Raw genomic sequence first — 16,331 nt, 5'->3', positions numbered from 1 at the left:
GTTTTGAGAGGAGATAATTTTTACTATAGCAAGTCAAATCATGTCTGAAAGGTGTTGGGAAAATGTATTTTGGAAGAAGAATTTAAAAGATAAAGTGATTTGATTTTGTAGTTTAGTGAAGACAATTTTCACTGTAGCGGTCAAATCATGTTTGTTAGAGAGAGAAATATTTGAATTTGTTTTGGGGAAAATTTTGAAAACAATGTAAAAGGATAATTTTCATTTTGGGGAAAGTGTGAAAATAATTTGAAAACGTTACCAAACATAGCCTTAATTTTCTCATCTAACCGGATTTGAATTCTGAAACCGAATCATCTTTATTTTGTCTCCTTGGCTTCACTATCTGCTCAACATTTTACAGACATGTTGAAACTAAAACCGGTTGTAATAATTAATAACCAGAGAAAAAAAACATAACTTATATATATATATATATATATATATATATATATATATATATATATATATATATATATATATATATATATATACTAGCAATTTTCCCCGTGCGATGCATGGGTTAGCATTGCGAAAATGAAGAAAAAATAAGTATATGATATTTATATTGTACAAAAAAGTGAATTATATATTATTAAAAAAATTAGTTTTGAAATTTAAATTACTAAAATAACACAAAAAAAAAATGTGTTAAGTCAGATAGCTAGGGGAAAACAATTAAAAATATTAAAAAAAAAATTACCCACGTGTATAAAAAAGAGAGAATTATAAAGAAATTACAAAAGAGAAAAAGCAAAAGACTATTCGAGAGGATAAGGATTTTGTTAGCCGCTTTACAATCTGATTTGCTATGAGAGTAAAAAGCTGGAAACTATAAAATGGAAATATGTCATTAGGGTTTGTTAGTTTGCTTTGTTTCGTATTAAGCGGCGTCGAAGGAAAATTCACACAAAAAACATAATTAATAATTAATAGTCTACTTTTTAATAGAAAATCCCTAAATTACCATTTGCAATACTATTAAACGATCGCCTAGTAATAAATTAATGAATTTGAACAATCAATGATAAAGGGTAAACTTTTGAAAAATAAATTATTGTTTCCTTCAAAACCTAAAGCGTAATATGAGATTTTCTTTTCTTTCTTTTTTTTTGTGGCCAAAAAAACGCCACTTAATATACACGTAGCGACGCACCATTAATATATATGTAAATAGCTAGTCTATATATATATATAGCTAGACTGGAAAATGGGAAGGTCCCCATGCTGTGACAAGGTGGGAACGAAGAAAGGGGTATGGACACCTGAAGAAGACAATAAACTCTTTACTTATATGCAACAACATGCCCATGGCAACTGGAGAGACCTCCCTCTAAAAGCCGGTACGTACGTACGTACGTACGTATCTATAATATGCATACGTACGTCTTTTTCTTTTTCCAAATACATATATATATATCGCGTTATTGTGCAAGCTATATTGTCCGACAGTGAGGTTTTTACAGTGCACCTATCTATATGCATGGTTAACGAAATGTTTCTTGGTTCGTAAAAAATAAAAGAAAATTTTACATCTGCTAGCTGCAATTATATATATTTAACTAGTAATCTAGTAATTAGGATCAGTAACTTGTTTTGGGATATATATAGATATATATATATATATATATATATATATATATATATATATATATATATATATATATATATGGCATAATAATCTAAAAGAACAATAGTCTTTTAGATTATGACGATTGACGACCACAGGATTCGTGTAATAATATATTTTTCCATGCATGTTAATGCCACATAAAAAGGATTTAAGTTATAATTTTCCATACGTGGCCCGTGACGAGGGATCGGAGTTTGCAACTCGATGCGGTTGAACAATAATTTTTTGTAAGTTTATCTCTAACGATTGAAGTTTTTTTAGAGAAGAAAGATGCAATGACGATATATAGGTGGCAATTATGTGTGAAATTAAAATGTGAAGGAGGCAGGTAGAATGCAATGTGTTAACAAAGATATTATTTTATTAGTATTTTACATAAGAAAGAAAGAGAAAAATTATCTTCCGTAATTATTATTTCTTTTAGAAAATATTATAGAAAGATTAAGGACTGGTTCGGTTACCGCTATAAGGTAAATACTGACTAAATAGTAGGGGCTAATAGCATATCCGGTTGACAAGATTCACATTTTCTCAAACCCGCTACTAAAATTAAAGCCCGCAATTAAATGGTGCTATTTCATTAAATTAATAGCACCCCTCCCTCTGAGATTAATTTAATAGGGGTGACTAATAAGGAAAAATACAATTTTATCCTTATAATTATATTTTATTATTGTAAATTACGTGGTTTTATAGACAATTCATATACAATTACTGATTTTAATAAATTTAACAGAAAATCCAATCTAGGAAACCGAACATGCATTAACTAAATAATTTAGTCAGTAGGGAGTTAATCCAATCGCCCATGTAATCTAATCCAATCCAATATATGTAACCGAACGAGCCCTAAAACTACTATACAATGAGTTGACTAAACGACATTGAATTTTTAAAGGAGGTTTCTAAAATATTTTAAAATACAAGGGGCGTACATGTAATTTGACATAATTTCACGGGCGGACAGTTTACTCAATATTTAGTTATAGAAGTTCCAAGAAAATCTCACGAAAGTTAGGTGTAAAACATATCGTCTTATCTTACATAAATGCTCTATATGTACAAGATAGTGAAGACAGCTTGCTCGATCGTTTTCCATACTGTATATGTACCAACAAAATAAATGTGGTTCCATGTGTGAAGTATTAAATACCACTGTACAAACAAATATTCAGTACATCAATTAATTAAGTATTAACTCGTTGATTTTTTTTCATTCTTTTTTTCCCCTCTTTAAAGATGGATAGTTACTGGTTATGTTAATATTATCAATTAATTGATTGATTAATGTTATCTTAACTATCAAATGATTATTGGATTCTTACATTTTGTTTTGTGCATGTAATAGATAATTAGATGGTCAAGGATAGCGCGACACTTACCGAAGAGGACCAACAACGAGATAAAGAATTAGTGGAACACAAATTTAAAGAAGAGATTAGCTAAAATGGCAAGGGATGACGTGGACAAGTCCCGGAGGAGGCGAAATCATAACAAATAACAATTTGTTCGCCTTAGACAACATGCTAATGACCATCTCGAACGAAGCCACCGCCTCCGCTCCTCCTCCTCCACCACCACCGGAATGGGCGCCACCTTGTTTGGACATGATAAAAGTATGGACAAATCCCAAAAAAGACGACAACGTGCTCATAATGAATGTAGTAGTCACAAGCGCGTTGTCGTCTTTTTTGGGATTTGTCCATACTTTTATCATGTCCAAACAAGGTGGCTATGCCGGTGGTGGTGGTGGTGGAGGAGGAGGAGCGGAGGCGGTGGCTTTGTTTGAGATGGTCATTTAGCATGTTGCAGTGCGGACAAATTTTTAGACATTGGATAATGTTGCCGTTATATTCCTTATATCAAAGTTTGATTAGGTTCGTATTGAGTTAAGTACCTAACTTGCCTCGGATAGTCGGATTGTTTTCTTATATGCATAATAAATGTAAGTATGTAACACTAGTTATCGTATCCGGTTCAGTTGTATTGATTAATTATGTCTTCCATCTCTAATTCTGTCGCTAAACTTTCATTTTTAGCAACGTATTAGTTGTTCGCCTCTAATTCTGTCACTAAACATACATTCTTAAAGACAATATATATCCAGCAAAATTATGGTAAAACCACTTAAAAGGAGGCTGAATCATTGTTCTACTACACTTGTTTAGTATCTCATTAATCCGAATTACTGAGTTGAAGAGAAACATAATTATGTGTTCGGATAATCAAAAATAAATGTCGAAAATCTTTGATATAATTCTTAAATCTTGATTGTATCCTTTATCACCTCACGTACAACAGATTGCAAGAAACTTCTGGATGGTAGTGAAAATTCAATCTAAGTTTTTAATATTACAGTTGAATAATATACAAACTATCATTAAAGCCCCAAATTTAATTTTAGAACAATTCTTTAAACCTTGAGAAGTAGAAATAAGGGTGAAATTGTAAGTTATGAAATTATTTCTTTACTTTAAGAGAAATAAATTAAAAAATAATTAGGACTAGATTGCAAATTTTGAAAACTTGAAAAACTTACTCCAGACCACAACAGGAGGGGGTTTTCGTAATTTGACCATAACTCAGGGGTTGCCGTAATTTGCCCATATATATATATATATATATATGTATATATATATATATATGTATATATATATATATATATGTATATATATATATATATATATATATATATATATATATATATATATATATATATATATATATATATATATATATATATATGTATATACATATATATATGTATTGTATATACATATATATATGTATTGTATATACATATATATATGTATATACATATATATATGTATATACAATACATATATATATGTATATACATATATATATGTATATACATATATATATGTATATACATATATATATGTATATACATATATATATATATATATATATATATATATATAAAGATTAAAGGGGAAAGAGAACCTCAACTTGTGAACTAGTACATGCATGGTCTACCGGTTTAATTTTGGCATGCATAAGCCTGAAACCGTTACGCTTCAATTGATTAGGACCTATCAAATATTTAACTTTAATGTGTCTTTTGGTAGTTAGGTGTTCATAAGATTTAAAGACTGATCCCCATATGTAGGGGCTTGACTTTTCAAAACCGCATCTTAGCTAGCTAGACAGGTTCAAATTATAGAGATCCGCGTGTATGTATGCTTAGTGGATGATCAGATTTACGGTTAAAACTCACCCGATAAAGTTCATTAGTAAGTGTTTTTTTTAATCTTTGGGTTAATGTTGTTTATAAATATTCATGAGGACAATGATAAGTCATTTTCTTCAACATGCATGAAGAAGTAGCAGAAGCTGCAGATGGTGGCCGGATCCTCTCACTCACTAATAATTAACAATAAGGTTCCATTTGATATACACCCCTAGAATGGAAAATATATAGCGATAAATCCACTCCTAAAATTCTTCATTTGAGATCCCCTGGAGATGCAAAAGTACTATTGTGCCCTTAAGTGCAATTTTCGCCCAACTGCATTCAGTATTTTCGCCCATATATTCAGCATAATGCTGAACTGCATTTAGCATTTTGGGCCTGCATTTATCATTTTTATAGATTATTTTAATAAAAAATATAAATTCTTATTTTATTATTATTTTATATAAAATAATAATAAATAACGAAAATCCCCCTCGCGTTCTCGTAATTACGAAAACCCCCCTTGACATAATAGACATTTCACGTTTTCGGTTAAAAAAAATCGGTCAACCGTTAGTCAAGGGGGGTTTTCGTAATTACGAGAACGTGGGGGGATTTCCGTTATTCAGACTTACCTCAGGGGGGTTTTGGTAATTTGCCCTAATTTTTAATATTTTAATTTTTTTAATTTTTTTTTTTGATAAATTTACTGTACTGAATTGACTATATATGACTACAGTATACCACAATCATATATATTTATATGTAATCATGTACTGTTTTTTTACCCCAAAATTAATCTACACCAACAACAAAATTCACAATTTAATCTTGATATTATAAATCAACTAACCCAAAAAAAAGAAAAAAACACAATCACATGCATATAATCTTCAAAACATGAACACGCATTACTATCCATTAAAAAACCCATAACATACATATAAATATATATTACTACACGTGACTATAGTTATATACAATTATCCATAGTTATATAAGTGACATAAGTCTGGAGTACTGTAGCATGAATCCAACTTCACAAAGGCACTTCATCGAATTTTATTCTCTGCATGTCATAAAATTATAATAAAAGCAAAACCTGCGACAAAAAAATACGAGTTAAATATCAAAATGGAACATGCGAGTTAGATTACATGAAAAATACAAAAAAAAACATGATTTTTTTGTAGATAAATTTGTTGAACTAAAATCGACTACAAATGACTATAGTATACTACAAGTCCTATATATAGTCATGTATAGTTACATGTAGTCATGACTATACATGACTACATGCGACTGACTATATATGACTGTATATGACTAAATATAATTGTATATTCACCTGACTCAAATCACCCATGTATGTATCCCCTACTGGTTAAATTTCTATTACAGACAAACAAAGCTCTCACACATTAGGCATTTCAAATCATCTTCAAATAAATACGAAAAAAATTACATATGATTTATAATAAAAAAAATCAAATTACATGAAAAATACAAAAAAAAACATGATTGTTTTTGTTGATAAATTTACTGAAGTAAAATCGACTACAAATGACTATATTATATTTATACTACAAGTCCTATATATAGTCATGTATAGTTACATGTAGTCATGACTATACATGACTACATGTGACTGACTATATATGACTAGCTAGTATCACTACAAGAAAAGTGACTTTTAACAACTTGCATTTAACAACATGCGCCTAAAGTCCGTTGTAATATTATCTATTTTACAACGTGTCTTGAATGTATGTTGTCTATAGTGTCAACAAAACATGTTTAGCAACATACTTAATTTGCAAGTTGTGAAAAATACATACAACAAGATGCACGTGCATGTTGTAGAAATGCTCGCATATAACTAGATACAATGCATCTTGTAAATGTAAAAATACATACTACAAGCAGCTTATGCACTTTGTAAAATAATTAAATATAACTAGTCACTAAGTATGTTGTAAAATAATTCAAATTTCTTTTGAAATGAAAAACTAATTATAATTTTATTATAAAAAACTGAAAAATCAAAATTACTTGAATCCCATAGATCATTATGCGTATAGTTATATCCATGTATCATTATTCTGTACATAGTTAATTAATTTTATTATAAAAAAATTAATTATAATTCAAATCCATGTATATCAATTAATTTTATAGAAATAATTATTAAACACATTTTTACTTGTAAGATTAAAATTATTATCGAATATGAAGTTTCATTTTAGCCTATATATAATTTAATAACAAAAACGACTTAAAAATATTTCTAACTTAGCAGTAAAGAATAAGTTGAATTTTTGTTTTCTCCTAACATTCCCTTTTTTTTATATAATTATAATTAGAAAAGAACAATATAATAATTATAAAAAATAAAACCAACCCCTCCACCACTTTCCATGCCCCATTACCCAAGTATTCGACTGGACGGAAGAAAAGAGCAAAAACTGGAACGGTTGAGAAAGAAATCAAGAATACGGCGACTAGGGCATCTCCATTTTCGACAAGTACATACCAAGGTAACTATTCCACCATTGATTTATCCGATTTCTTCAATACCACAACGGCAGTTCCAAATTGTAATTGAGCCATAGGGCGGAGTGGCAATATTTATTAATTAGGGCAAAATTATTACATTTTTATTCTTTGCTGATGATATTTTCTCTTGACGGGACTTTTATTAGCGTATTGATACAATAATTTTGTTTCTAGTTAATGAATTGTTAGATCATAACATTCATTTGTTTTACTGTGTTCGTACTAGATTTAGTACTAATGCTTCACCCGTAGTCGGGTTTTTCTTTTTAGATTTTCGCTTTAGAAAACTATCATTTATTTCTCTTGATTTTTGTAGATGATTTTAATCTTTGAATTTGATTGGTCAAGAAATATTTGGTTAAGGTTTACATCTTTTCAGGATTCATCTTAGTTTGACTCGGCTAAAAGGAAAAAAATGATACCGAGCTTGTATGAGGTATTTCAAACAGATCATCATAATTGGTCCTTGTATATGCACATAGTGGAATTTTGTGTAATTGGTCCTTTTATATATATATATATATATATATATATATATATATATATATATATATATATATATATATATATATATATATATATATATATATATATAGATAGATTGTTCTCTTTGCAACCTTTGTTTTCTTATTCAGGGGATTCCATATTTGACTAGGAATATGATTCAGAACAGGCAATCAACCTTTTAAGGTTTGAAACAATTGTTAATTTGTTGACTAATCATCCATGTTTATTTCAACTGATGTTTTTTCTTGACCGTGAAGGTTGCTATGCAAAACATTTGATGAAAACAAATTGTCAACATGATGAAGTCAAAACTTGTTTCAGCCTCAGGGAGGGTTGAGAAGGGTAGTGTGCTTTATTAGTATTTTAACTTCTATCCATACAGTTTGCTTTTTTTTTTAATTAGTTTTTGTTGAATCGAAAAATTGTAGATATGAAATGAATATGGACCAGTAGAGTGGGAAACTGGTGCTTCTGGTTAAGTGGATATTGCAAGGGCAGCAAAGTGGTTGTTGGACTTGATACAGATGTTCCATAGATCATGTGCAAACAAGAAACTACCTCTAATCCCATTGTAAGAAATTTCATATTATGTTATACAATATAAATATTTGTTACTTAAATTAATAATTTATATCTCAGTCTTAAGTTTAAAAAAAAAAAAACAATTCTTCCATGTTTATTACATTATGTATGTTTATCGTGTCGTTTGTTGCTTTTATCTTTTAATTACATAATTTGTAAATTTCTTGTTTGTATTATAGCTGTAAGTATGACATATACCCAAAATACTGTCAACTGGGGTCTAGTTGTGTTTTCTTGAATCTGAATTTCACGTTTTGGATATTTTTTCAGAGAGATAAAAGAATACTTATTTGCTCCATTTATTTTTTTCTTCTACGGACTTGCTAACTAATTGTTTTAACTTTTCCAGATAGATACTTGCAATGGTTTCTAAAGGCTTCACTCCTAACAAATCTTACAAGCTGAAAATGAGGATTGAAGTCGGACGGCTGGTAATTAATCAAATTATTAGTTCTTATTTTATACATATATACGAAAATTCTTTGAAGTCTTTTATATATCATTCAGCTTAGTGATAATTGATAAGACTCCTAATTCTGAGTTGACTCTGTATGCAGCACTGCAATGAAGTAAGAAAATAGTTTACGGTGTTATTGCTACATAATTCTCCCTATTAAGGTATGCTTTACTTATCAGTTTCATAGTAGCACCATATTGTTAAACATTATGATACAGAAGTCTAGTGTAGTAGCTTTTGTTTATTATTCATTTTATAGTTAATAAATGCGTGAAGAGTTTGTCTCGTGAGTAATAACACCTGTTGAAATTTTTTGAGTAGATTCTGGAGCACTTGACTTCTGTTGATCATAATTGAGTCATGTGGCAAGGCAAATGAAAGATGAGCGTTGGCGGCTGCTTAGAATTAGTCACACGATTATAGTACTCTTGGGGTCCATTTGGATGGAGGGATTTGGGGAGGGATTTGATTTGGGGAATGGATTTGAAATGACTCCAATTTTGGAGTCATTTGAAATCCATCACTATTGCTCCAAAATCAACTAAAAAGGAGGGGTGGGGATTTGAAATCCATCTCCAAATCCCTCAATCCAAACAAGTTCGAGGGATTTGTTATTATGGATTTGAAATCCCTCCCCCAAATCCCCCCATCCAAATGCACCCTTGGATAATTTTGTATTTCAAGGATTTTGATGTATTGGATGGACAATATTGAGTTGGATTTGAAAATCCGATTTCTTTTATGTTTTATTTATTAAAAAAAAATATTTTTTTTTGTGAGCTCAAGTAATACGACAACATGCATCTTACCTTGTAGTTAGATTATCTACAACAGTCGGATGCACATTGTGGAACATTTATAACCACAGTCGGGTGCATGTTGTATCTTGTGTATGACAACATGCGCAAAAGCCTTGTCGTAAAGATTACGACAATGCGCCGCTAAATGTTGTTAATTCCCAATAACAAGATTCACATTGCGTTGTTGTAAATCTTATACAACATACATTTATATGTTCTACAACTGGCAATGCACGTTGTCAAATATACCGAGATTTAACAACATGTTGGTCAACAATGTACCATGACGCGTTGTTGTTTCCCTTTAACAAAACACACCGAGTGTTGTTAAAGGACCTTTTTCTTGTAGTGTATATGACTAAATATAACTGTATATTCACCTGACTCAAATCACCCATGTAAATAACCACTACTGGTTAAATTTTCATTACAGACAAACAAAGCTCTCACACTTTAGGCATTTCGAATCATCTTCAAATAAATACAAAAAATAAATTACATATGATTTATAAAAAAAAATCAAATTAATCCAAAGAAAAATATTTTAATATTAATTGTTCACAGATCTTCAAAAACACAGTAGATCTGGGTTTTTTTAAATAAATGCAGTAAATATATCCAAATCGAACACCACCAATTCCAGATCTGAAATTCACCATTATATCTGACACAATTTAAAATTTTCGAATTCAGTTGGTTTCATAAAAAAAACAATAAAATAAGGTGAAATAGTGATAAGAATTAAGATCTTCAAAAAATAAATTAAAAATGGATTGGCATTCATAAATTAAAAAAAATAACTTAAAAAAGTGAAGTGAATGGTTTAGTACCGACGGTGGGAGGAGCAATGACCGACGGTGCAAGGCGGCGGCGGAGCATCGGCGAATGGCGGTGGTGGAGCAGCGGCGAACGTCGGTTGTGGAGCAGCGGCGCAAGGTGAATGGCGGCGGCGCAGCAGCGGTGAACGTCGGTGGCGAAGCATCGGCAAATGTCGGTGACGGAGCGGCGGTGGGGGATCATTGGCGAGCGGCGCAAAGCGGTGGAAGGAGCAGATCTGGCCGCATAGGGTTTGACGATAGAGAGAAGTTAGAGAGAGAAAGTGTGAGAGAGAGAGAGAGATGAAGAGAGATGGTGGGTAACGGCTGATAAAGAGAAAGTGAGAGAGAGAAAAGTTAGAGAGAGCTCATAAGTTAGAGAGAGAAAGTGAGAGAGAAGGTTAGGGTTAGGGTTTTATGTATTGAATTAAAATTAAAAAGGTAAAACAGGTATTTCAAGTTATCTAGGGGGGTCTCACTAATTAAGATCAGACTTTGGATTTTTAATTAACTAGGAAGGAAAAATTTAGTGGACCTCCTCATATATATTTTCAAAACTAGGGGGTTATCACTCATGTCCCCATTAAAAAAATTAGTTTTGAAATTTAAATTACAAAAATAACATAAAAAAATAAAGTGTACGTTAACTTAGATAAGACAAAACATTTAAAAATATTAAAAACATTAATAGAAAAAAATAACCCACGTTGGTGAGTATAAGAGAGAATTATAAAAATTACAAAAGAGAAAAAGCAAAAGACTATCCGAGAGGATAAGGATTTTGTTAGCCGCTTTGCAATCTGATTTGCTATGAAAGTCAAGAGGCTGGAAAATAGGAAATGAAATAATAATAATAATAATAATAATAATAATAATAATAATAATAATTAATTCTAAAAACAATATAAATATGTCATTGGAGTTTGTTAGGTTGCTCCGTTTCATATTAAGTGGCATCGAAGGAAAATTCACACAAAAAACATAATTAATAGCCTACTTTTTAATAGAAAATCCCTAAATTACCCTTTGCAATACTATTAAATGATCTCATAGTAATAAATTAATGAATTTGAACAATCGATGATAAAGGGCAAACTTGGTAAAATAAATTACTGTTTCCTTGAAAACCTAAAGCGACGCTTAATATGGGATTTTTTTCCTTTTTTGTGGCCAAAAAAACGCCACGGGGGCAGTATGTGTGTTGTGTGTGTGTGTGTGTGTGTGTGTGTGGGTGGGGGGGGGGGGGGGTGGTGGGTGGGTTGGTGGTGGTTGCGGTTGTTATGAGACCTACGATTAATATATATGTAAATAGGTAGTCTATATATAGATATATTTGGGCAGCTTAGTAGATTGCATATTACTTGTAGGTAAATAATAAGAGTACGTGGTGGAAACCTGAAGCAAGGGGTATGGACACCTGAAGAAGACAGTAAACTCTTTACTTATATACAACAACATGCCCATGGCAACTGGAGAGACCTCCCTCTAAAAGCCGGTACGTATATATGTTCGCATGTATTATATGCATACGCTTTTTTTTCCAAATACACATATCGTGTTATTTGCAAGCTATATTGTCCGAGAGTGAGGTTATATATATGAATGGTTAACGAAACGTTATATAGGGCTTCGAAGATGTGGGAAATGCTGCAGATTAAGATGGAACAATTATTTGAGGCCGGATATTAAGAGGGGGAAGTTCAGCTTGCGGGAAGAGCAGACCATCATTCAGCTGCATGCCCTTCTTGAAAACAGGTGATTAATTATTTGATGCTACAATATATACCGGTGATTATTAATCGTTAATCTGCACATACTCACACACACATCCATGTATATATATGCTTAATGGATGGTTATTTAACCCCATCGACGGTTAAAAATCATGTTTAATTCTGGATTGATTTGGAATGTTCGCGTACGTGCAACTTTGTCAACGTTGAAATGTGCTTTTTTTTAATAGATAAATTAAAGAAAATGTGCTTAATTAACTGGAATATTTTTAATATATATATATATATATATATATATATATATATATATATATATATATATATATATATATATATATATATATATATATATATATATATATATATATATATTCTATATGTAATAAGTTTGAAAAGTCTTTGATGAGATGTGAGTTATATTAAATATTCAACCAAAATTCAACAAATGATATATATTTTTACCCTTACTAAAATATTATGTTGTAGGACGACAAATTTCACGGTCTATTTTATGCTATACTAGGTAGATATTTACCATTTATATACACATAAACACACACACCTTCCTTTAAGTTAAGTTTAGTTACATTTATAGTTTTCCATACGTGGCCCGTGACGAGGGATCGGTGTTCGCAACTTGATGCGGTTGAACAATAATATTTTGTAAGTTTCTCACAAACGATTGAAGTTTTTTTAGAGAAGAAAGATGCAATGACGAGGTATATAGATAGGTGGTAATGTGAAGGAAGTAGGTAGACTGCAATGTGCTATCTAAAGATATTATTTTTATTAGTATTTTACATAAGAAAGAAAGAGCAAAATTATCTTCCAAAATAATTATTTCTTTTAGAAAATATTATAGAAAGATTAAAACTACTATACAATGAGTTAACTAAACGACATTGAATTTTTAAGGGAGGCCGTCTCTATAATATTTCAAAATACAAGGGGCGTACATGTAATTTGACATAATTTCACGGGAGGACAATTTACTCATTATTTAGTTATAGAATTAAGTTCCAAGAAAATCTCACGAAAGTGAAAGTTAATTAGGTGTAAAACATATCGTCTTATCTTACATAAATGCTCTATACGTACAAGATAGTGCAGACAGCTTGCTTGATCATTTTCCATACTGTATATGTACGAACAAAATAAATGTGGTTCCATGTGTGATGTATTAAATGCAACTGTACAAACAAATACTCAGTACATCAATTAATTAAGAATTAAGTCATTGATTTTTTTTCAATTCTTTTTTTTTTTTTCTTTAAAGAAGGATATAGTTATTGGTTTATCAATATATATGTTATGCTAATATTTTAAATTAATTGATTGATTATTAATGTTATCTTAACTATCAAATGATTATTAGATTCTTACATTTTGTTTTGTGCATGTAGTAAATTAGATGGTCAGCGATAGCGGGACACTTACCGAAGAGGACCGACAACGAGATAAAGAATTATTGGAACACAAATTAAATTTAAAGAAGAGATAGCTAAAATGGCAAGGGATGACGTGGACAAGTCCCGGAATAGGCGACATCATAACGAATAACGATTTTTTCGCCTCAGACAACATGCTAATGACCATCTCGAACGAGCCACCACCTCCGCTCCTCCTGCTCCACCACCACCGGAATGGGTGCCACCTTGTTTGGACATGATGAAAGTATGGACAAATCCCAAAAAAGACGACAACGTGCTCACAATGAATAATATAATGTAGTAGTCACGAGCGCGTTGTCGTCTTTTCTTGGATTTGTCCATACTTTTATCATGTCCAAACAAGGTGGCGATGCCGGTGGTGGTGGTGGTGGAGGAGGAGGAGCGGAGGCAGTGGCTTTGTTTGAGATGGTCATTTAGCATGTTGCAGTGCGGACAAGTTTTTAGACATTGGATAATGTTGCCGTTATATTCCTTATAACAAAGTTTGATTAGGTTCGTATTGAGTTAAGTACCTAACTTGCCTCAGATTGTTTTCTTAGATGCATTATAAATGTAAGTATGTAACACTAGTTATCGTATCCGGTTCAGTTGTATTGATTAATTATGTCTTCCATCGCAAATTATGTCACTAAACATTCATTTTTAGCGACGTATTAGTTGTCCGTCTCTAATTCTGTCACTAAACATACATGCTTAAAGACAATATATATCCGGCAAAATTATGGTAAAACCACTTAAAAGAGGCTGAATCATTGTTCTACTACACTTGTTTAGTATCTCATTAATCGGAATTACTGGGTTGAAGAGAGACATAATTACGTGTTCGGATAATCCAAAATAAATGTCGAAAATCTTGGCTATATTCTCAAATCTTGATTGCATCATTTATCACCTCACGTATAACAGATTGCAAGAAACTCCGGATGGTAGTGAAAATTCAATCTAAGGGGACTACGAGAACCGAAGCAATGTGTTATGTCCAAATACTCGGAAGTCAAAAAAGCAAGTATAGCAGCGAATTCTCGAATAAAAGTTCAATTGTACTCGGAGGTTCACAAATAAAATTAGGGCAAATTACGGCCACTTCCCTGAGGTGTGGCCAAATTATGAAAAACCTGGCCTCTTTTTTGAGTAATTACACCCACCCTCTCCTTCTAAATATTTCAAGTTGTCATTTGGTCGATAAATGCATCTAGCATTTTACATATTAAAATTGTTGCAAATGAATTCTTTTTTCTTTTGTGTTTAAATATTTCCATGCACAAATTTAGATGAGACAAAGATCATTTCATATAAGTCACGCCGTTATACAATAACCGGCTTCTTATCTCCCCCTTAACGGCGGGAATATTGTCTCATTAAAATGGCAATTGATAATGTATGCCATAAAAGTATCTCACATTAGGAGTGCAAAATATTGCATAGCATAAATAATAAACAAACCACATGATATCATGTTATGTGGCTGAATATAACTTCGTTTGAGAATCTATCAGATTCAGAACTTCAGAACATAAATGGTCAAATTTCAAAACTTTGAAAATTCTTGGACCAAACTGTAAATTTTGAAAATTTAGGGACCAAACTGTAAATTTGTAAAAATTCAGGATCAAAGCTGCAATTTTAAAAAATCAGTGAAAACTGAAAATTTTGAAATATATTCATAATTGCGGATGATGAATGGAACGAGCTGCATATTCTGAAAAATATTTGGACTAAATTGTAAAATCTTCAAATCTAGGGGACTAAAATGATTTTTTTTTTAATTTGAAGGAGTAAACTGTAAATTTCAAAAATTCAGAATATGCATAGGATTTTGAATTTCAACAAGAAAATCAGATCCTTTTTTTTTTTACCCGTTTGGTTTGAAATTCCATCTTATCTAGACCAATAAAAAAAAGGGTTTTTTTGTGATAACGTCCCCAACCAAGCATGTTTATTATTCTAGGTATAGGGGATATATCTCTTTCACCAATAAGCACATCCTTTAATATCTTATATATAAAAGAAAGAAACGATGGGCAACCCTAAAAAATCTTAATGGTATCGATGTAATTAAATATTTTTAATATTTTTTTCTCTACTAATTTCTAACTATAATTTTTAACAATTATCAAAATTAAAACTAAATCCCGAAGAATCCTATCTAATGGTACTTTTGTAACTATTTATTTTTAATATTTTTCGTCTACTAATTTTTTAACTATAATTTTCAACAATTATCAATCTCATATTTTTCATCAATATATCTCAAATCTTAAGAGATAAAGATAGAAATTTGATCTATATATTTGGATTATAAATCTAAATATGTCAGATTTAAAAAAACTAATAAAATTAATGTTATATAAAATATAAATAATACTACATTATTAAATTTTATTATATTAGTATACTATATTTTCTTATTATGCATTAAACTGGTAATTTTTTTTTCACTTTTGAAATAATATCCCGTGCATCGCACGGGGAAAAAATGCTAGTTTATTATAAATAAAAGAAACACTCTTGTATATCCCAATATTACCCTTTACCATTTATACTCAATTCTTAATTGTAACCTTCAATTTTGTCCACAAAAATCCAATTTTGACCCAAAAT

At 30.8% G+C, this 16,331-nt stretch overlaps 1 protein-coding gene across 1 annotated transcript; it reads left to right on the top strand.

Moving 5' to 3' along the window:
* The first annotated feature begins 1,207 nt into the window (after positions 1–1,207).
* Positions 1,208–14,345, top strand: LOC105967547 (transcription factor MYB16-like). The gene is made up of 3 exons (XM_088827149.1): positions 1,208–1,340; positions 12,172–12,301; positions 13,683–14,345. Exons 1-3 carry the CDS (start codon positions 1,208–1,210, stop codon positions 13,702–13,704), a joined length of 285 nt encoding a protein of 94 aa, XP_088683275.1. The 3' UTR covers positions 13,705–14,345.
* Positions 14,346–16,331: the final 1,986 nt, after the last annotated feature.

This window comes from Erythranthe guttata, chromosome 12, assembly GCF_056151865.1.
Source record: "Erythranthe guttata isolate IM_541 chromosome 12, IM_541, whole genome shotgun sequence".
Classification (NCBI taxonomy): domain Eukaryota; kingdom Viridiplantae; phylum Streptophyta; class Magnoliopsida; order Lamiales; family Phrymaceae; genus Erythranthe; species Erythranthe guttata.
The sequence above is the reverse complement of the archived record's forward strand: the minus strand, read 5'-3'. Positions and strand labels throughout refer to the sequence as shown.

Excerpts from the sequence above, each read along its gene's own strand:
- LOC105967547 (XM_088827149.1), top strand. The coding sequence starts at position 1,208 with ATGGGAAGGTCCCCATGCTGTGACAAGGTGGGAACGAAGAAAGGGGTA. Across the intron at positions 1,341-12,171 it reads AGACCTCCCTCTAAAAGCCG|GGCTTCGAAGATGTGGGAAA; the intron begins GTACGTACGTAC and ends AACGTTATATAG. Across the intron at positions 12,302-13,682 it reads CATGCCCTTCTTGAAAACAG|TAAATTAGATGGTCAGCGAT; the intron begins GTGATTAATTAT and ends TTGTGCATGTAG.